This window comes from Leptodactylus fuscus, chromosome 2 (genome assembly GCF_031893055.1).
Source record: "Leptodactylus fuscus isolate aLepFus1 chromosome 2, aLepFus1.hap2, whole genome shotgun sequence".
NCBI classification, from domain to species: domain Eukaryota; kingdom Metazoa; phylum Chordata; class Amphibia; order Anura; family Leptodactylidae; genus Leptodactylus; species Leptodactylus fuscus.
This window is the reverse complement of record NC_134266.1, coordinates 224,265,969-224,287,972: the sequence shown is the minus strand read 5'-3', so window position 1 is coordinate 224,287,972 and position 22,004 is coordinate 224,265,969. Positions and strand designations below refer to the sequence as shown.

At 41.6% G+C, this 22,004-nt stretch overlaps 1 protein-coding gene across 2 annotated transcripts; it reads left to right on the top strand.

Annotated features, from left to right (window-relative positions):
• On the top strand, positions 1-19,254 carry MARS1 (methionyl-tRNA synthetase 1). Of its 2 annotated transcripts, XM_075265717.1 has the most exons (22): positions 1-182; positions 1,761-1,851; positions 2,724-2,802; positions 2,894-3,022; positions 3,353-3,428; positions 4,006-4,178; positions 4,513-4,625; positions 5,547-5,663; positions 7,070-7,273; positions 9,091-9,292; positions 10,137-10,211; positions 10,556-10,726; positions 10,973-11,068; positions 11,233-11,350; positions 12,546-12,759; positions 13,231-13,362; positions 13,477-13,581; positions 13,925-14,108; positions 15,246-15,317; positions 15,908-15,934; positions 17,829-17,939; positions 19,026-19,254. In XM_075265717.1, the coding sequence occupies exons 1-22, from the start codon at positions 80-82 to the stop codon at positions 19,176-19,178; spliced, it is 2,745 nt and encodes a 914-aa protein (XP_075121818.1). In that variant the 5' UTR covers positions 1-79; the 3' UTR covers positions 19,179-19,254. The 2 variants fall into 2 exon arrangements, with proteins under 2 accessions (XP_075121818.1, XP_075121819.1); XM_075265718.1 differs by lacking the exon at positions 15,908-15,934.
• Positions 19,255-22,004: the final 2,750 nt, after the last annotated feature.

The window sequence follows — 22,004 nt, the reverse complement described above, 5'->3', positions numbered from 1 at the left end:
GTGCTTGTAGCTTTTCAGTGCGTTGCATCAGCTGTGGTAGTAAGAGCCGGTGCCGTGTGTTGGTGTGAACAGAGTCAGGATGAAGCTGTATGTGAGCGAGGGGAACCCTCATGGGTTAAAGGTCTTGGCTGCTGCAGGGCTGTGGGCTCAAGACGTGGAGGTGCTCAGGTTACAGCAGGACGGTAAGAGGAGCCCCATACAGTTATATCACCTGCTGCTGAGAAGACCCATACATTTGTATGACAAAGAGCCCCCATACATTAAGGTCACATAAATGTATGGGGTCTATCACTGGATGACGTAAATGTATGGGGCTACCCGTCACCGGATCTCATTAATCATTAATGTGACCCGGTGACAGGTAGCCCCGTACATTTACGTGACCTGGTGATAGACCCCATACATTTACGTGACCCGGTGATAGACCCCATACATTTACGTGACCCGGTGATAGACCCCATACATTTACGTGACCCGGTGATAGACCCCATACATTTGTGTGATCCAGTGACCAGGAGCCCCATGTATTTATGTGACCCGGTGATAGACCCCATACATTTACGTGATCCAGTGACCAGGAGCCCCATATATTTACGTGACCCGGTGATAGACCCCATACATTTACGTGACCCGGTGATAGACCCCATACATTTACGTGACCCGGTGATAGACCCCATACATTTACGTGACCCGGTGATAGACCCCATACATTTACGTGACCCGGTGATAGACCCCATACATTTACGTGACCCGGTGATAGACCCCATACATTTGTGTGATCCAGTGACCAGGAGCCCCATGTATTTATGTGACCCGGTGATAGACCCCATACATTTACGTGATCCAGTGACCAGGAGCCCCATATATTTATGTGACCCAGTGAGTGGGTGACAAGGAGTAGGCTCGTGGATTGTCGATGCTCTTACAAGTTTAGCTGATCAATCTTCCCCATATAGGCATTATAGGATAAGTACTATATATTAGTACATGTGCCACAGTGCTGACCATGGCTGAACCCTTGGCTATTACAAGGGGTCGTGTTAACCCCAAGCAACTGCGTGTGGCCTCTTAGATCAGGAGACCCCCACATTAACCACATACTGACCGTCAGTTGCAGTGTTGGGGCACAAAGGGACCCACATACTATGTGTGACGACCCCAGACATAATTTTTTTGGGGTCCCACAAATTTCAAATCATTTCCTGGGTATCACCAGTGAGTACCTGGTCAATAGGCTGTGTGGATAAATGCTATATTTATCAATATATAGCTGTTACAGTAGTTAGTATTTGGATTGGAGATAAGGAATTTCCTGACTTCCAAAAACAGGAAAAAAAATTTATGACTTGTAGACTTGTAGATCATTTCCACTGAAAGGTGTGAAATATTGTAATACGACATTGAATTTGCGGACATGTGAGGCGCTATTTCTGGAAGACGACAGCTGTGTTTTCCAAATCTGCTAGAATTTTTTTAAGGGGTTTCCCAGGCATTAGCAGTTGATGACCTATTTTTAGGATAGGTCATTAATTGAAGTTCAGTGGAGGTCCAACATCTGGTACCCCTGCAGATCAACTATTTAAAGTAGCAGGGGCACCACTTCTGCTTAATGGGGAGGCTTTCCCCTGCTGCACATTTAGCCACTGTGCTTTTTTGGGGGGGAAGGGGCTGCAGAGCTCACCCGAATGCCGTGGCATCTTCAAATAGCATTGAACCCTCTTCAATCAGTCTGATGTATTTGTTGTTTTTTTTTCTTTTAGAAAAAGTTGTGCCGTTCTTGTCACAAGCAAAACTGCCAGCACTAGAACTCAATAATGGGAATTATCTGTTCTCTGCTAATGCAATTTGTAGGTGAGTACCAACATTGTCACTTGGAATATGGCTTGTGCTGCACTCACACCACCCAGGTGGTAATTTGGAAACTGTTGGGTGGATGTATAGGATATATACGAACGTTACATCTATTTTACAGCTGATACATAGCATGAAACATGTAGAAAATTTTGTTGCTTTGTAAATATGTTGTCTTAGTTACTTATTGCTGATCCTGAGTTGCAGTGTTTTATAGGTCACTGCTAAAATCTCCCAGCATTCCTCGCTGCCATAAGTGTACAGAGCTTTTTGTGGTGGTTTTTACATTGTCTGGTGTAATGTTGGCACTTGGGTTGTGTAAATGTTAGGGCACAGGTAGTGAGTGACATGGACAACCTCCCGCTGCCGCTATGTAAACCTATCCAAGCGCTGAAGATAGAGGCTGAGAGCAGGAGTAAATATATCTTTCTTTATTATATTCGATTATTCCTTACACTTCTAAGTTTCATTGAACTTGAAAACCCCCTGAAAGTGCCCGCATTACACAATATTACACCACAAATCTAATGTAAAGAAAAAACTGCATGTCCCTCAGTAATATAGAAGCACAGATTAGCTGGTGTCTGATGAAAATCAGCAGAATTGTGAATGCAGCTCTGGATTATAATAAATGCTGTAATCCAGGGATCAGTTCAAGTTGATTAGTAACACAATGTAAAAAAATTATATATTTATTATGCCGGATATTGCTATAAATTGTAATGCTACAAATTATGAAACACTGGTCTTAATACATTCCCCTTACATCTGTTCTTTCTCTTCTGGTTGCCTTGAATGTTCCTATCTTGATTGTAAGCTTGGGACATTGTATTGTATTTCACAGATATCTTTTGCTTTTCTCTCCTTCATAGGTATTTTTCATTGGCAGCTGGGAAAGACCAGGATGACCTAAATAATCAGTGGCTGGAATGGGAGGCAACAGAACTTCAGGCAAGTTGCTCCAGGAGGATACTGCATATCGTTGTACTACTTTATTGTTTGTGTTCTGTAATTCATACCTGTATGTGTTTTACATGTTTAGCCGCTGATTTCGGCAGCTTTGTATGCACATCTTGTGCAGGGGAAGAAAAAGGAAGAAACTCTAGCAACAGTTACCAAGCAGCTTGGACATATTTCTCAAAGTCTTGTAAAGAAATCTTATCTTTCTGGAGTAAGTAAATTCTCATAGATTGCATTTTTATTATTTTTTCATAGATTGGATTTTGCAGGCCCATACAATGCGCTGGAGTAAAAAATGTGATCATACCTTGGGTTAAGGCCCCACGTTGCGGAAACAAAGCTTTTTTGTGGTAGATTTTACTGTGTGTTTTTGAGCCAGAGCCAGGAGTGGGTTGAGCATAAAGGAGATAAACCGCAGCAAAATCTGCAACAAAAAAGCAGCTTTTCCACAACATGGGGCCTCAGCCTTGTAGTGAAAACCTATAATTATCCAATATGACTATGGTGGACAATTGCTAATATAATTTTTTGTTATTCATAGGATGCACTGTCTGTTGCTGATATTGTGGTGTGGGGGGCCATTTACCCCTTTATTTCAGATGGCTCTACTCTGTCAGGTAAATTACAACTGCATATTATTAATACGGTTTCCACCACATGAGATATTTATTAGGAAAATACTCCTACTGCAAGCAGAAACTGTTGGACCATATAGTAGATATTTTCTTGGGGAAATTCCCAGAGCCGGACCTTTTAATGGGTTGTCCAGAATATGGAGTAACTTATGGGACAGCCGGGATGGGTATAAAAGAATGAAAGGCATACTGTCCCATCCCCAGTAGTGAGTTGTTCACACTCAGTCCCCTTTCCGTCACATGCCAGGATTCGTACCGCTGGATGCTGTGAGGCTGAAATAACTGCTGAGACCAGTCGTGGTCTCTGATAAAGAACCGGTGACATGTGAGGGACATCACTGGCCCCTCTCCAGCGATAAATCAAATCTGTGTAGCGTGACTGGCATGTCCTCATCGGTGTCTGCTTCATACCTTACCGAACTGTCAGCCTCACTGGGTATGATTTTGCATGATGGCCGCATTGTTAGATGAAGCCGCTCCCCTTCCCCTTTTTTGGGAGATATACGCTTTCTTGATGAGCAAAATACTTAGGTGTCTGTGTGTGACTTTCTTTCTGCAGAAGATCTCTCTTCACTAAAGAGCTGGTTTAAAAAAGTGTCTGAATTGGACGCATGTCAGAAAGCTGCTGAATCACTCCTTAAAGGCCAGGGACCCTCAATATTTAAAGCCTACCTTCAAAAAATGCCCGCACCTGTTACCACATCTAATGCCTCTGCCTGCAATGATCTTGAGGTTAGTATCTACAGGGCTGTGGAGTTGGTAGGCCAAACCATGACTCCTCTTCGACTCTTGCTTCATCTCCTGCAGTGGTCCAGTCCGTCAGAAGTAGTAAAGATCTTCTCATTAAAAATCCAGTGACTCAATTTCTATGAAAATAAATATGTAACAAACTCTACAACTAATTATACTGTACAATATTAATACAACATTATATTAAATAACCATTTTATTTTGATATTGAAATCGGTGACTTTTTTTTCTGTCTTCACCCAAAATTAGTACCTAAATGTGGACATTAATAAAATCTTGTTGGTTGGTTTAATATTCATAATCATCTTATTTTCAGGCAGAAGATGGAGCCGTCCAGACATTCACTGAGGAGGACATTGCAGCTGCTACAGAATCCTGGTCCAAGGGTCTTGCTGACGCTCCAAGGCCAAAACCAAGACAGCACCCTATGTGAGTCATGGCTATATATTCAGATTCTACTATACAAACCCTCATTCACACATTGCAGCTTGGAAAGCCTTTTAGTCCAAACAAGACTGATTTAAGACTGCTTGGGAGATTGTCTCAAGAATTTCCCAGAAGCTGGCGTACATCGATCTGGCAGTGGTGAAGTCTATGGACAAAATAAGCTTTGTGTCAGGGGTCATGTTAATGGAGCCCACCACCAATTTCCGGAGCTGTGCAGTTGGGGAAATTGATCCAGTATAGCTGTCATACCAGTATTATAAATAAAAAACATAATTCTAGTGTGAAGAAAGACAAAATATATTTCTGGGCTCTTAGAGAAACATAGACTATGCAATGGCGCTCAATATTCCACAGAAGAAAGGTCTTGTAAGGTCTTTAGTTTCCCAGTAAGGGTGCATTCACACTACGGATACGGTTACTGATTCTGAATGTTAAAACACGTTCAGAATCAGCGTGTATAAAGCAGATCCCATTCATTTCAATGGGAGCCGGCATACGAGTGCTCCCCATTGAAATGAATGGGCTGCTTTTTTCTCTACGAGCGCTCCCATTGAAGTGAATGGGAAGCGCTCGCGTGTACGGCTCGGACTGAGCTGAGCGCCGGGCCCCTTCACACGGCGAGCTGTACACGCGAGCGCTTCCCATTCACTTCAATGGGAGCGCTCGTAGAGAAAAAAGCAGCCCATTCAATTCAATGGGGAGCACTCGTATGCCGGCTCCCATTGAAATGAATGGGATCTGCTTTATACGAGCTGATTCTGAACGTGTTTTAACGTTCAGAATCAGTAACCTTATCCGTAGTGTGAATGCACCCCAAGACACAATTATATAGATAAGATATATTTTTCATTGTAATGTAATAGGGGCTTGTTAGTGTTTTCATGTTATAAACTTTTATTATAGACTTCCTAAAGATGAAGAGAAGAATGTCTTGATCACCAGCGCCCTTCCCTACGTGAACAACGTTCCTCATTTGGGAAACATTATTGGCTCCGTACTCAGTGCTGACGTCTTTGCCAGGTAGGATGTTGATAATTGCCCATATGAAATGGTGGCTATAGTTGACATTAAAATCTTTTCCTCTGTTTGTCCCTCTGTGCTCGTATCAGTAATAAATGGGGTCATATAATTTAGAAAACCTATTCTCTTGTATCCTATTTAGGAATAGTTAGTAGATGTGTAACAGTCATTCAGGAGCTTCATCAATTAGCCAGCGCAAGAAGTAGGTCCAAAGAGAATCTCCTGTTCTGGTCACTACAGGGGCAGACTATTTAGTTGTGGTTTTTAACAGATTATATCTGATCTTCGGGAAATGCAGCAGTAGAGCATCATGTTTTTTGAGGACCCCTTTAACTGAAAAGAATTTAGCAATTTTTATTTTTTTTTGCATGGCATACAGATTAGATTAGATAATAGAATCTATGTGTGTAATATGCTAGCCATTAACATTAATTCCTAGATTTCCTAGAATTGCTTTACTATATGCATGTAACTTTGCACGCTTTCTAACACCACATTGTACATGGAAACCATGTGTTATGTTAAGCTGTACTTTCATGTCATATGATATTCATCTGCCATGTGAGTTGTGCCTTGTAAGTAAATTGAATCTTCCATTCATTCTTTTTTTTCAAAGCAAGTATAGTAAATTCAGCCTAATTTAGTTAATCCTAATTCTTATTTTTTACTATTGTTTTATTGGTGACCATATGTTTTTCCCCTTCAGTCTATAAGTGGCCATATACAATATTTTAAGATCACCGAAATCCCCACAGTTTTGTCTAAGACTTCCCAACCATATAATGCAGGGATCAGCAACCTTTAGTTCTTCAGATCTTGTAAAACCACAACTCCCAGCTCAACACAACACCTGCTGAGCTGCTCGACATGAATGGAGCATGCTGGGAGTTGTAGTTTTAGCACAGCTGGAGTATCAAAGTTTCCACTGTCATTGGTTTGGCCTGTGTCTGGGCCAATAAATCAGTCCTGCAGAATTTCAACATGCCCTATCCATTGCTTTCCAGGAAGATAACACTCCTTGACTGTATTCAAAACATGTGCATACTTGGTTAAGCAAAATTTTCATGTGTATACGGAGGTCAAGAAAAATAGCTCTCCAGTGAACAAGCATGCGGCCAACGGCTGTTGAATATGTCTGACCACCTTTACTTTATAGCTATAGTCTAACTGAATTATTGTCTGTTTTACTTGTTCCTGTCACAAAATGACAATATTAGGCCAACCCACAATAAGCAATTTCTTCTAACTCATTGACACTAGTGTACATTAATTCCCTATTATATCCTCAGTATCACCAAAATCTTTTCCAGCACTGTAGACACTTTGAGGCCAGTCACATCAATCCTCCAGTAATGTTCATGTAAATTTATTGTGACTTTGGTTCTCCTTTGCATCTGGTATTTTAGGTACTGCAGGCTAAGGAATTGGAACACCCTCTATATCTGCGGGACAGATGAATATGGAACAGCCACAGAAACCAAAGCTATGGAGGAAGGGCTGACCCCACGGCAGATCTGTGACAAGTACAATGCCGTTCACACTGCCATATACAAGTGGTTTGATATTTCCTTTGATTATTTTGGAAGGACGACTACTGAACACCAAACCACGTAAGTATTAATCTGCTGTTTGATGATGCCAGCGACTTGTACTAACTTTTGACGGTATCCTTCATTCACAGGACAGGAGATAACTTTATAGTTGGCAGGGGTATGACTACTGAGACCCCCCATTAATCTCAATAACAGAGGTCTGGTTTCCCCTTCCTGAAAGAGCAACAGACCAAACATTTGCCCTGCCTCTCCATTCATTCCCTATGGGAATATCACAGATATCAAAGTGTATTCTCCAGTACCTGTGCGTGCTCCTCCAACAAATTGTGGTTGCCAGACCCCATTAGTAGTATTGGGAATAATAACAGTACTCTTATGATATCTCTGGGGGTCTCGAGTGTTTGAGTTAATACCTGATACTCCAGTTCTTTGTATCCTTTACCATATGCCGATTCCAGCACATCATTCCAAATACTGATCTATTTTGCTGGCCGATAATATCCAGCACATGTCTGAGAATCACTGATGTGTGAATAAGATCAAGTAAAGCCCTGGAGGTGGCGGAGGTTGTGAAAAGTCTTCTTTATTACTAATTGCAAAGGAGTTTTTACACAACCGCACATAGGTTCCTCCTTTTCCTATTCCATTCCTGGATACCCAGCAAATGTGGCCAGTAATATGTACATATATACAATATATTCCTACACTACATCTCCTTGATCAGCCCGGATAACAGAAGCCATTGCCAGTACCTGACCTGACATATGAAAATTTATGCATAACCAGCATCTACTCATGAGCAGGATGCAGAATCCACAGATCTACGTGTAAATGGGATACAACTATAGGTTGTAAATGTATTATTATCTACACACACATACACTCTCGCCAGTATGTGAAGCATTATACTGAGTATGTCTATGTATTTGACCACATACTCTTAAACCTAAGATATCTATAGGTACACATTTAAAGTCTACTGTAGTATTATTACACTTACAATTATGCTACTTCTTGTCTCACCCCCTCTACCTAATAGATTGTAAGCTCTTGTGAGCAGGGCCCTCAGTCCCATTGTGTGAAATGACTTTCTTTGTCATGTATCTTTTTTGTCTGTACTTGAACCCTAGAAATTGTACAGCGCTGCAGAATATATTGGCGCAATATAAATAAAATGTATTTATTATTATATACATACACATAAAGCAGGCACGCAATATAACGTAACATATTTATTTAGGGGGCAAGAGCTAATATGTGAATATAATGGGTATATGGCATCTGGACATACTGACACCTCAATGAGTGAATGCCACAGAGTACGGTCACGTGATTGCTGGGTTGTTCTCTCACTAATGTAATTCAAAGGAGTCTTCATTGCGTCTTAGGTGATTTTGTGACTGCGACATCCCCTAGATTGCAATGTTATACTCCGTCCTCCTAGTGGGAGGCCACAGCATTGAACTCAATAATAAATCTAAATGCAGTGAGTGCCCCCTAGTGGAAGTGTTTTTATTACCAGGCATTTATTGCATAGTCCTAGTTTATTCAGTTTATCCTCCGGGTACTCTGTTTTCCTCCCACACTCCAAAGACATACTGATAGGGAATGTAGATTGTCAGCCCTATATGGGACAGTGAACACAATGTCGGTAAAGCAGTGTGGAATATGATGGCGCTATATAAGTAAGCTAAATAAATAAATATACTCAAGGTTTGACTATAACCATAACCAGTAGAATTTTAGTGAACTTTGTATGAGGTACAGCACCATGCTGTTTTACTGTCCCATTGATAAATAGTGCAATAACTCTAGATTCAGGAGAATGTATCCCAGATTTTTCTGATAATTTAATGCAATGTCCTCTACTGTAGAATCGCTCAGGACATCTTCAACCGACTCCTAAAGAGAGACTTCCTGCTGAAAGACACAGTGGAGCAGCTCAGATGTGAGACCTGTCAAAGATTCCTTGCAGACCGTTTTGTGGAAGGAACCTGTCCATTCTGCAACTATGAGGAAGCCAGAGGGGACCAATGTGACAAATGTGGCAAGCTCATTAATGCTGTAGAATTGAAGGTACTATCATGGTTCCTTGTGTGTACTGAAGAGGCTGCATTTACATCTATAGTTTGTCCTGCATTTAATGAATACAATTAGCTTTCCATTTCATGGAGTTATTTCATTGTATACATTTTAGTACAGTAAGACCCTATAGTGAGAGATGCCACTGTACGTCATTCATCCTTCAGAAATATAAAGGATTGCAAAATATGTCGTTTAAATGTTTCCTCCCTAAGTGTTTTAGATCTTATTTAACACTTTCCATTTACCTTATACATTTTTTTACTCCAGTACTGCTATGTGGCCTTCAATAGAAGCAATCCTTGGAACATTTCTTGGGAATATATTAACTAACAATCTCCCCGATCTACACACAAAGGCACCAAAATCCACCTGCCCAATCTAGTCTCCAGCAGTACAACCTGCCCCACTAATGTCCTGAACAGCTGTAGTGAAAAGCTTATTGAATATGCTGTACTGCCCAATGTGAAGCCTACAAATTTTATATGGAAATTTTTTGTGTGTGTCATTTACGCTAGGTTTGCACCTGATATCCGTCTGCTGGTTTGTCATGTATCCTTATTTTTTGGATGGAGACAAAGTGTTGCATGTCCGACTTTGGTCTCCATCCAAAAGAGCAGATACACTGCAGAAATGCTCAATAAGCACACCTGCGGATTCTTTTAAAAACCCATTGAAATCCGTGGGTTTTTTAACAAACCGTTTCAAATCTGTTTTTATGATCTTTAGACAGATCACAAAAACTGATAGCACAATGCAAGTGTGATCGCCTTCTTAATCATACATCTCCTTTAACCTGGAAATTTAATAAAGTCGGTTTGTTTTTTTGTTTTTACAGAGACCTCAGTGCAAAGTCTGTAAACAGTCTCCTGTAGTTAAATCATCTCAACATCTCTTCTTGGATCTGCCAAAGGTAAATCCTTTGTTATTGTGTATTTGGTTTGCTAAGATACTGTAGTGAGTTATGATGCACTGAGCTCATGAACAGCCGGATCACTGCTATACTGAACTGACATAGCCGCTTGGGAGGTCAGTGCATCGTAACTCTGTATGGTGCAGTGAGTACCAGACTCAGCCATGATCAGTCCAGATAATATGACCCCGACCACAGATCATGTTTGGAGTTGCATTGTACGTTGCTCATTGTTCATGCTCATTCACTTCCAGGCTGTTGCTTAATGTAAATTATTCCTTCGCCTTCTGTTACAGAATATATTCTAAGTGTCACTAAGTTATAGTAATTTATGTCTTTCACAGCTAGAAGAACGCTTAGAGAAATGGATGGATCAGTCCTTTGCCACCGGAGACTGGACTTCGAATGCCCGTTTTATAACACGCTCCTGGATTCGTGATGGTTTGAAACCGAGATGTATCACTAGGGACTTAAAGTGGGGCACACCGGTGCCACTGGAAGGTTTCACAGACAAGGTTAATCTCATTTTACTACTCAATTCAGGATTAATTCACATTGGCAGATTCTTTACAGACGTTTCTACAACTATGCCATTTTTTTCCTCTATGTACACGCTGCAGAAATAACCCCATTCAGATGGCTGAAACAGATTTTCAATCACAGATATTTCTGCATCGAATCTGCCGTGTGTTAATATAACATGGCTGTTCAGCATCCTGTAGTATTACGAACAAGTTGTAACTGTGAGTTTTGTTTTGCAGGTGTTTTATGTTTGGTTTGATGCTCCAATTGGATACATTTCCATTACAGCCAATTACACAGACCAGTGGGAGAAGTGGTGGAAAAATCCTCAAAAGGTAAGAGTTCCATCTTCTAGTATTTTTGCATTGGTACAGACTTAGTGCACATTTTCATTCAGTTACATTAGATTTGACATACATCTTCTTTTCCTCTATTCTAGCACTCCTCACATTCTGTGTTTTTCTTACATATTATATGTGTATGTTCTTGTCTGTTTCAGGTCCAGCTCTATAACTTTATGGCAAAGGACAACGTTCCATTTCATAGTGTTATCTTCCCGTCCTGCCTCCTTGGAGCAGAAGACGACTACACTCTGGTTAACCACCTCATAGCTACAGGTAGATGGTTTTGTCATGAAATGCTTCCAGTGTTGTTCCGTAGGCGGTATGTCACATTTCTGACACTTTAGTGTTTTGTATTTTCATTTTGCAACATACTTTGGAATATCACTTATTTTGTCATTTGCTGTCCACCTTACGGCTCGTTCACATCTGCGTTCTGCTCTCCGTACTGCAGGTTTCCGTTTCCTGCATAAAACAGAGGCAGGAGACGGAAACCTGCAGGATTCTTTCTCACCCATTCATTTGAATGGGTGAGAAAGATGTCCGGCCGTGAGCGGCTGTGAGCGTTGTATGCCCTCCACCGCGAAACCGGGTTTTATATTCCGGACACAGTCGGACATGCAGTACTCTGTGTCCGGATAAAAAAAAAAGAAGACGGAAACCACAGAAGGGAGACCCTGAATGCAGGTGTGAACCTAGCGTTAGTTATGTCAAAGTAGTAATATAATCCATTATGGATCAGCATGGTTAGTTTACATTAGTGTAGCATTTCCTAACTATCGGGGTAATGGTATATTACTGAATATAAGTGAATCCAATTGACAAAAATTAATGTATAATCCCACTTAAAATGGACATTTCATGTCGTTGGAGATGGGCTGTTTTTTAACTAATAGCAAACTGGCAGTGTTCTGAATTCAGGGCACTGTCAGCTTTGCCAGTATGCACCTGTGTAGGGAAATATCTGTGCTGATAGTTTTGGCACTGATATCCCTCCACTGTCAGAAAAGCAGGGCCTTGACGCCCTTCTGACAGTGGAGGGCTATCCGTTCGGAAACTAACAACAAAGCTTACAGTACCCTGAATTCACGCACGGTCAGTTTACTAGAAGTATTTAATACCGCTGGTGTCAGAGGACGTGAAAAGTCCAAAGGAGTTTGTCACTAGGTGACAGATTCCTTTTAAGGATTCTTCTACTTTGTTTGAAACCTTTCACTTTTAAGGCTATTTGCTTCAACCTATTAATTTGCTGGAAAAGATTCTGCAGTCCCTGGAGTTTAGCACTCCAGAGCTTTTCTTATAGGAAAGTTCCAGACTTGAGGTCCTGGGGTTGCTACAATAGGGTTTTGTTAGGCATGTTGTACTGTATTTCCAGTCATATGATCTTAAATCTGGCAAATATACCTGGAACATGATCCTCTAGTGTACTGAAGCTCTTGTTTTAGAAATGTCTGAATTTTCTTCTGAACAGAATACCTGAATTACGAGGATGGAAAGTTCTCCAAGAGCCGTGGAGTAGGTGTATTTGGTGACATGGCAAAGGACACTGGTATTCCTGCTGACATTTGGAGATTTTATCTGCTGTATGTACGGCCCGAGGGACAAGATAGCGCATTCAGCTGGAGCGATCTGATGCTGAAGAATAACTCTGAGTTGCTTAACAACTTGGGCAACTTTGTTAACAGGTAAATACATTTAGAACATAGATGGGGCAGCATTTATTGAGGGGTGGTCTGGGACTATATTAATTGTTTTGGCCACTACTGCATTATATAGTGGATGTGCTGTGTTTTGCAGCTCAGCCCCATTCATCTGAATAGGACTGAGTTGTAGTATGGCAATATGACCAATGGAAATGATGTCATCGGTCTGGGAAGAGGAAGTCGAGCTCAACACCATAGTCCTTGGCAACTCCTGGGGTTGACAGCCAGTTGTTAGGTGAATGGAATCTGGAAAGAGCAACTCCAGTTCTGACATTTGTTGTGACCACGTATTGCACAGTTGTCCATTCCTTTTGAGCAGGTGGGGGATAATACAACACACACGCTGATCACCGGTGTTTCAGTTGTCAGAGCCACATCAAGCAGCTGGTCATGCCGGCTTTCGCTTTAAGAGATGCGTCCATACACAAACCTTTTAACTTTTTTGTTTTTCAGAGCTGGCATGTTTGTGCAGAAGTTTTTTAATGGCCATGTTCCCAAGATGGAGTTGCTTGCAGAAGACAAAAAGCTTCTGGCTCAGGTCACGGCTGAACTACGGCAATATAACCAGCTGTTGGAGAAAGTTCGGTATGTCTTGAGGGATTCATAATGATGACAAGAATTGAGCTTTTCATTTTCTAGTCTTGTTTCTGTAAGAGTAGAAGTGGAAGATTCCCTATTAATACTGTCTCGTATTCTTAGCATTCGTGACGCACTGAGATGTATTCTGAATATTTCTCGACATGGGAACCAATACATTCAAGTTAATGAGCCATGGAAATGCATCAAAGGGACCCCTCAGGAACAGTAAGTATATTTGTATCCATGGAGAAGGGGTTTTTGTTTAATATTTCACGTCTTAGGTTTTTTTGCTATTTCAAGTTAAGTATAGGATACACAATACTATACTGCAAGAAGTAAACCGTGCATGGTGTGATAAAATGACTGGTATTAGTTCCTATAGGGTTTAAACCATTAATACATTGACCTGATGGATCCATTTTAAGTGGATAGGTCTATATTTAGTACAACGAAAGTCACGTTTCTTGTTGATGCGTCTTTATTTGTTTTATTTCATATGATTTATGCCACAGTTTGCCATTGGAAGACTTTGTGTGATTGTCATTTTGATGATGTGGTTATTTTGCAGGATACGTGCCGGCACAGTGACTGGCTTGGCAGTAAACATGGCAGCTCTACTTGCTGCCATGCTGCAGCCATATATGCCCTCAATAAGTGCAGTCATCCAAGAACAGCTGCTTGTGCCACCAGAAGCCAGTGTGTTGACCAGTGACTTCCGTTGCACCCTACCACAAGGGCATCGCATTGGAACAGTGAGTATTTAAGTAGAATAGAATATAAATCAAATGAGAGCAAAATGGCGCAAAATAAGACAAACGGGTATAATACGTTTTTCACATGTAGTTTTCAAACCAAAACAGTTTGCAGATCATAAAGGGAGAAAATGTATTTTGCAGGGTTCACAAAATGCCCTTAATTTACAGTGCATGAAAGCAAAAATGCTGCAAAACACTGATTAATAAAGAGTAATATAAGCAACTACTTACTGAAGTTTGGGGGAACCTACTGTCATTTACCCTGACACCCCAAGACCTACATGTAATGATCGGAAACCAAGCAGAATTCTGGAGTCAAATGGCAAAGGATCTACTGAATATTTCTAGCTTCTGTCCCCATTCCCCCTCTTTAATGTATGGAATATATAGATCTTTCCAGAAGCTGTGTATTATGTATATCAGATGGTCTCCAGTTTGGAATATGACCTTCTACAAAGCTAGAATTGAAGTGGACGAACCACTAAAAAAACAATATTAACCCTTTCCGATACAAAGTTTTAATTGCCGTTATGAGTTGCACAAGTTACTATTCATTTCACCTGTATGCTAATGGACATCACAGTGAAAATCTGTGGTTTACTGGCATGGTAAAAATGTGCTTCTCTGCTGAAATGCCTAGTAAAATTTGCCGCGCAATATGACAAGTGCAGAGTTTAAAGGAGGTCGTCAACTATCTTGGGAACAAGGATCCTATAACTTATGTTTCATTGCCGCTGAGAATGGAGAAATGGTTGTTCAGATCTCTCTGTCCATGTCTATGGGAGCTCCAGAAATAGCTGAGCAGAAGGCATCTGTGCTTGATAAAAATGCAGATCCCACATCAATCTGTAGATTTATGACACGTGCCTTGTATACAACATCAAACTGTGGGAATACCTGTAAGAAGACTTTTGGGTTGGAAAGTAAAAAGCAGTGTTTTTGTTGGACCTGGTCCTGCTTGTGACAGTCCATGTGGTTCCCCCCTTCCCCTCCTATCACTGATCTGACAATAATTGCATATTGTAATGATGTGCAATTATTGTCATGTATATTAATATAGACTTCAGGCCTCATTGTCAGTAATGGGGTCGTGTAGGATTTTTCCAGTGACTAATGTTTTATGTAATCTCTCAGGTGAGCCCACTGTTTCAGAAGTTGGAGAACGACCAGATCGAGTCCCTGAGGAAACGCTTTGGTGGTGGACAGGTAAGTCGCTGACATAGATTGGAGATTTGTACAAATTAGCAATGTCAAAGGATATTTGCTCTTCATCTTTACACCATAAGCTGTTCAATACTGTATGTAGTATTCATATACCTCATCTCTAGGACTAGCTATGATATATTTTATGTGCTGTAAAATGGACAGAATAGATCATTCAGTTTGTAAAACAAGCACTTGTTCTAAACAGGCTGATGCAGAAAACACGCCGCCATTTCCCCGGCATAGACTTTCATTGTTACTGGCAATACAGTCCTTATTACAATGATAAATGCAATGCAAGAGGACCTTTCACCACCTCCACCAGCACCATATGGGCATATATGGGGCAGGGTGGACAGAAGGGATATGTTAAGTTTCAACAAGCCTGACTCTTAAGAGATAGAAACCCCAAGCAGAGGTGTCTAGCAGTGGTTTAGTCCCCTTTTTCTACTGAAAACACAAATGTGGATATGTCTATGGAGAGACTGTCAGAGGTAGCTGTTGCCTGTGCATAGCCTTGTTATTGTCTTCTTAGTCATTCTATGTCAAACTTCATCCTTTTGCTCTGGTTCTTCCTTTCCTTCTTCTATCAGCTGGATGGTGACTGCACAGAGATGCAGGTAATTCTTCTGTATGCTCGGCTGCAGGTGCATGCTGGCCTAATGCTTTCACCTCCCCATGCCATACTACAAAAAGCAGCCATACACCAGGGTTCTGCTTTTCCGGGGCATTGCTTCCTGGTCACGCGAGTTCATTCCTCCTGGTTTAATTGTTTGGTTTGTTTTTCTCTCACCATTACAAGTGATTGTATATTGCTGAATAAGGCTGTATCACCTGTATGTCACTGTCCACATGGCTAGGACAACCACTGAGATCCATGACACTGTCAGATTTTTCTTACACAGTAATGCAGCTGTGCCGGGTACTCCGATGACATACCTGGAACAATGTTGCAGTTCCCTTTATAGGGGATTGATGGATGATGGAGCAACTTTTGTTCTTTCATTAAAATGAATCCTAGTCCCATGATTTTCTTATAATAAAATACCCCTTAAAGTATAACAGAACGAGTAGGATGTACCTAAAATCATAACTTATTGACTAGCCATAGGAGAGTTTGATCACTGGAATCCCAACGGACTCTAAAACAGAACAAGACATGGTCACAGAAATGCACTGGTGAGCCATATTGTCTCCATAGGACTGATTTTGATGGCAATGTGTACCGCTTGGAAGGGCTGGGGCTTATGACAACTCAAAATCTTGATTAACTGAAAATTGTACCTCAAATTTTTGATTAAGGAATGATTATTTTAGGACACTCCCCACTTTACATGCCACACCCCCTATTTGTATGCCACTGAATCGGCAAGAGTCGACAGTACCATAGAATGTGAATGGAGCGACAGTGTGCACGTGTGACCGCTACTCCATTCAAATTGGGTAGAGGACGTACATTTTCCTAATCATTAGGGGTCCTATAGGTCAGTCCCTAAGCGATCAAACATTTATCACCTAGTGTGTGGATTTTTTTTTTCCGCTTTTTCTCACGACACAGCATGGCTTGCTAGAAAGGGGAATGGTTTATGATGCAAAAAGATGCTAACATTCTGGAGCAAAGTAGGCCAAATAATGAGGACACTACAGAGTCTAAAGATGCATCAGATTTATCACCCAACATATAAAACGACCTAAATCTTAGCATTAGTTATTTGCCCTGTTATTCTTGAATAGAAAATCTTTTAGGCCGGGGCCTCATGTGGCATAAACGCTGTAGAAAAAAAAACTGCGACGCTCCTTTTGCGTTCCTGCAAAGTGAAATCCCATCCATACCTTGCAGAAAAATACATGCAGCGGGGAGACCCTATGGTTACCAAAACCGTTACAGTCTTAGAAATTGCAGCATGTCAATGATACCTACAGAAAACCTGCAGACTTTCTGTGACAAGTGCTGCAGGATAAACTGTGATGTGTTGATGCCGCAGTTTTTCCTGCGGCCCACTACTTGGGACCATAAACCATAAATGGGTTAAATTAAAGAGAAGTCTGTCAGCATTTATAATAAATTAAAAATTAGGAAAACCTGCACTCGCAGGGGGTTGGACCCGATGGCCCTTGAGGTCCCTTCCAACTGTACCATAAAATAAAATAAAAAAATAACTTTTTTTTTTATTTTATTTATTTATTATACCAGCCCCAGTACGTACAGCACTCAGAGCACAGTGCTATTATTTGTTTGTGATAAAGGAGGTTCTGATTCTGGGGGTTTCGGGTAATACAGAGCTAGCAGGATCACATAACAGCAGGTTATGGTAAAACTGTCTCTAAGAAGCCCAGAATTTCTGTACTTATTTAGTATTCTTACATTATAGATGGCTTTATGTGGCATGCACTGCCTATGTAACCTTATGTAACAGAATGTGTAAAACTGCCCCCAGTGGCTGTATATGAAATTGTGTGTCGGGCTATGATCTATCACCCACCAGTACTTCATCAGGCTTATCATTTATGTAGGTGAAACCTGAGCCTAAGACACCCTCAACGGCGGCAGATCCAGCCAAAGAAACTGCAAAAACTGGCGATCCAGAGAAGATAAAAGCGCTCATGCAGGAGGTAGAGAAGCAGGTAAGAATGTACAATAATACTTTCCATTACATCTACTGATTGTTCACTTCCTACACTGCTAATTATAGAGCTGGTTACATATAAATACAGTCATTTCAGAGAGGGGTCTTACTCTATACATAAGCTGAATGGGCCAGAGTTGAGGTTTTGTTGTTTTTTTAGGGGGTTTTTTTGGGGGTTTTTTTTTGTTAAAGCCAGGAGTAGAATGGAGTGAGCAGAAGGTACAAGTGTTATATAGGAAATACTATTTGCTATTACTTTTGAAGCCATTCTTGGCTTTGGCTCAAAAGAAAAAAAAAATGCTGCAAAATTTGCAACAAAAAGTGGCGGCGTCTCTGCACCGTCAGACCTAAATTGACAGGAATAAAAACCCGAATCCATAGCTGATCCAACATGGACACTACAGCTGTTTCCCTGGCCATTTGGTGGCCTCAGCAGTCTTGTGCCATACTGCTGCTATTACTGCTGTGTAATGAGAGCTACAATACCATCGGTCATCTGCGTGGCGCTTGTAAACACAGGCTAAGGGGACTTCTGAATTGGCTAGGACGTTTTAAGAAAAATTTACAAAATAGTCCAATCAGGTATGCAAGCCACACTGAATTCCCCCAAAAAGGTTTAGTCTGAATTTCACTGCAGCAGAAGTAGAGTCCCTACTAGAGATGAGCGAACAGCACGCTCCCATAGAAATGAATGGAAGCACCTGGCACGGCAACCGGCCGCCTCCATTCATTTCTATGTGAGCGTGCTGTTCCGAACAGTGTTTGCTCATCTCTAGTCCCTACAGGTATACAGGAGCTTTTCACCTTTTGCATTGCAAAGGTTGAAAACTCATAGCACAAATTGACTTTCTTTGGGTTGAAATTCTGTAGCCAAGATCAACTGGCAGGTTCATCAAGCTGAATGGCAGTGTAAAGCATGGAGGATAGAGAAGGCTGAATTATAAACCAATAAATAAGACCACATGTGGTGCTCAAATTTCATCTGGCTGAACTGCAGTCACACACTTGACCCTAAAGAAATATTTGTTATAGAATGTCCTATGTACCAGTATTTCATCTCTCAATACTTTTTATTCAATTTCAGGGCAACCATGTTCGGGATTTAAAGGGCAAGAAGGCAGAAAAATCTGTGATTGACAGTGAGGTACAGAAACTTTTGGCGTTGAAGAAAGAACTTGCACTGGCAGAAGGAAAGACTCCAGAAGCTCCTGCTCAGAAAGGGAAGAAGAAGAAATAACTCCATGATTACACTCTAAAAATGACTGTGACCAGCAGTGCTGAACGGGTTAATGGTGTGAACAGTCTTTTAAATAAAATATTCTGTTGGTTGTTTACATCTGCGTGTCTGACACCGGCGTAGTCAGAGACCGTCTCTAGTGCTGTAATGTATTGCAGAGAATTGCATGGATTACTGAGCACATGTAACTAGGGAAAGATGTGTCTGCTTATTACACTCAACATTGGCCGCGGAAGCCAGGAGATAAATAGAACAGTGTTATAGCAACACCAATTACTGCGCCACACCATTTCCCTACAGGATACTGGATATAGGTAAAGTCTGCATGCCACACAACAACAACAACTCAGGACCATTGATAAAGAAACAGCATGGTGCCAGTACACTAATGTGAATATGGCAGACAAAGCCTGGATTATGGTGTTAGTACAATCCTGACCCTGTAGGAGACTGATTTTCTTGTTTCTGTACCTTATATGTAGGGTCTTAGAGAAGATGTGATAGAACTCAGAATGTATTCCCATTCTGATTGGCTGCTAGGGGTTTGTTCCCCACCCTCATTTGACAAATGTGATAAGTGTACAGAGTCATTACACTTTCTTGCTTCCTTAGACCAAGGCTCCAGAACAAATGTGAACGCAACCAGAAAGTCACAAAATTGCAAATTCTTGTCATGTGCCTGTGTATAAGCAGTGCAGAACCAAGGCCCAGAATGTAACTACAATAATGGGCCTCTGCCATACTGTACATACAACTTTTCCCTAGGACTATTTCCAATGTTTGCTGAGAAGCTTGTCCAGGCTGCAGTACTTGCCTGTACTCAGTACACCATAATGAAGTACAGGTAGTCCTCGACTTAAGACATTGATCAGGTTCTTGCGCGGTGTCGTAAACCGAATTTCGACGCAAGTCAGAAACCTACCATACCGACGCCGCATAGGAACGGATCACAGTGATTTAGTGTGCAGCGGCTCATAACAGCAAGCTGCCAGCTCTCTTCCGATGAGCAAGGACGAGCCTGCTGTAGAACCAGCATTGATTTGCCGCAGGCTAGTCCTTGCTACTTGGGAGTGCTGGCAGTTTTCTGTTACAAGGGAGCTTTCATCTCTAGTTGTAACCACGAAACGTCGTAACCCGAGGACTACCTGTATAGAGATGGATAATACCTATATTTTTTTTTGCATATGCAAGTAGGTTATATTAGAGCACTACTGTTCATGTATTAATCTTATGAAAAGCAGCTTGTGTGGTATATCTAGTAAACTACAGTCATGCCATGTATACTTTCTACATATTTCCATGCTAGTAGACACGAGCATGCAATTAACCACTTTTGTAGATTATTGATTTCATGTGTCCCAAGTACTTATGCTCTACTAAAGCCCTGGCTGTCATCTTGGCATAGGGCTACAGTCAAGGTTTGCTCAAACAACACATAAGGCTAAGGCCACATGTAGCTAAACATTGTGGTAAAGATGCAGTGAAATCATATTGAGTAAAAGTTCACTGCTGGCTCTGGAGGTCCCATAGACTTGAGCGGAACGCAGTGTTGTATGCCTGTCACTCAATGGAAGTGGAGGGCTACAGGAGCTAGTTTGAGACCGGCGAGTGTCCCAGCACTTTAGACATCCACTGATCGGACACTTATCTACTGTTTATCAGTAACCGAAATCTAACAGGATTGTTGTGCTGCGGCATCTTGTGGGTCATACTGCATCCACATTTACCATCATTAGAGGTGTTGTAGCGGCCTAACAATGCCATCTAATATGTCTTGTCTGGCATAAGAAAGTCTAGGGTACTGACTTGTACAGTAGTGGACAACATTAGAGATGAGCGAACACTGTTCGGATCAGCCGTTCCGAACAGCACGCTCCCATAGAAATGAATGGAAGCACCTGGCACGTACACTTTGCCGGCGGCCGGTCGCCGTGCCAGGTGCTTCCATTCATTTCTATGGGAGCGTACTGCCGGAACGGCTGATCCGAACAGTGTTCGCTCATCTCTAGACAACATATCAGGTTATAAATTAATTTTCTGATACTATTAAAGCCACACGGGAGGGGGTGGCTTGCGACCCTTGACGTAACTGTACGTCATGGGTCGCATGGGGATGTATAGAGCGAGCTCACACGCTGAGCTCGCTCCATACACGGCAGATGCCGGCTGTATAATACAGCCAGGACCTGCCAATAACAGCAGCGGTCGGTGCCCGAGCCGATCGCTGCTGTTAACCCTTTACACACTGCGGTCAAATGCGACCGCAGCGTGTAAACAGCGCAGGCGGCATGGGCGCCGCCATGTTTCCCCGATCGCCGCCCTCCTGAACGTCACATGAGGGCGGTGATCGGTTGCTATGACAGCCGGAAGCCTATTGAAGGCTTCCAGGCTTGTCTCTGCCCGAGATCTATTAGATGATGCCAGAGGCCAGAGGCATCGTCTAATAGAAGTGCTGCGATTCTGCTATTCACTGCAATACTGTAGTGTTGCAGTGAATAGTATGAGCGATCAGACTCCCTAGGTTTCAAGGTACCTAAGGGGTCTGATCATAAATGTAACAGAAGAAAAAAAAAAGTTTTTAAAAGTATTAAAAAAATATAAAAGTTCAAATCACCCCCCTTTCCCTAGATTAGCTATAAAAGTAATTAAAGAACATTAAACATAAACATATTAGGTATCCCCGCGCTCCAAAATGCCCGAACTATTAGAATATTAAAACATTTATCCCGTACTGCGAACGGCGTAGCGGCAAAAAAAATAAAAACAGCCAAAAAGCGTTTTTTTCAACACTTTGCCTCCTATAAAAATTGAATAAAAAGTGATCAA

Coding starts and splice junctions, on each gene's coding strand:
- MARS1 (XM_075265717.1), top strand. CDS start 80: ATGAAGCTGTATGTGAGCGAGGGGAACCCTCATGGGTTAAAGGTCTTG. Junction 9,293..10,136: donor TTAATGCTGTAGAATTGAAG/GTACTATCATGG, acceptor TTGTTTTTACAG/AGACCTCAGTGCAAAGTCTG. Junction 14,109..15,245: donor AAGGGCATCGCATTGGAACA/GTGAGTATTTAA, acceptor GTAATCTCTCAG/GTGAGCCCACTGTTTCAGAA.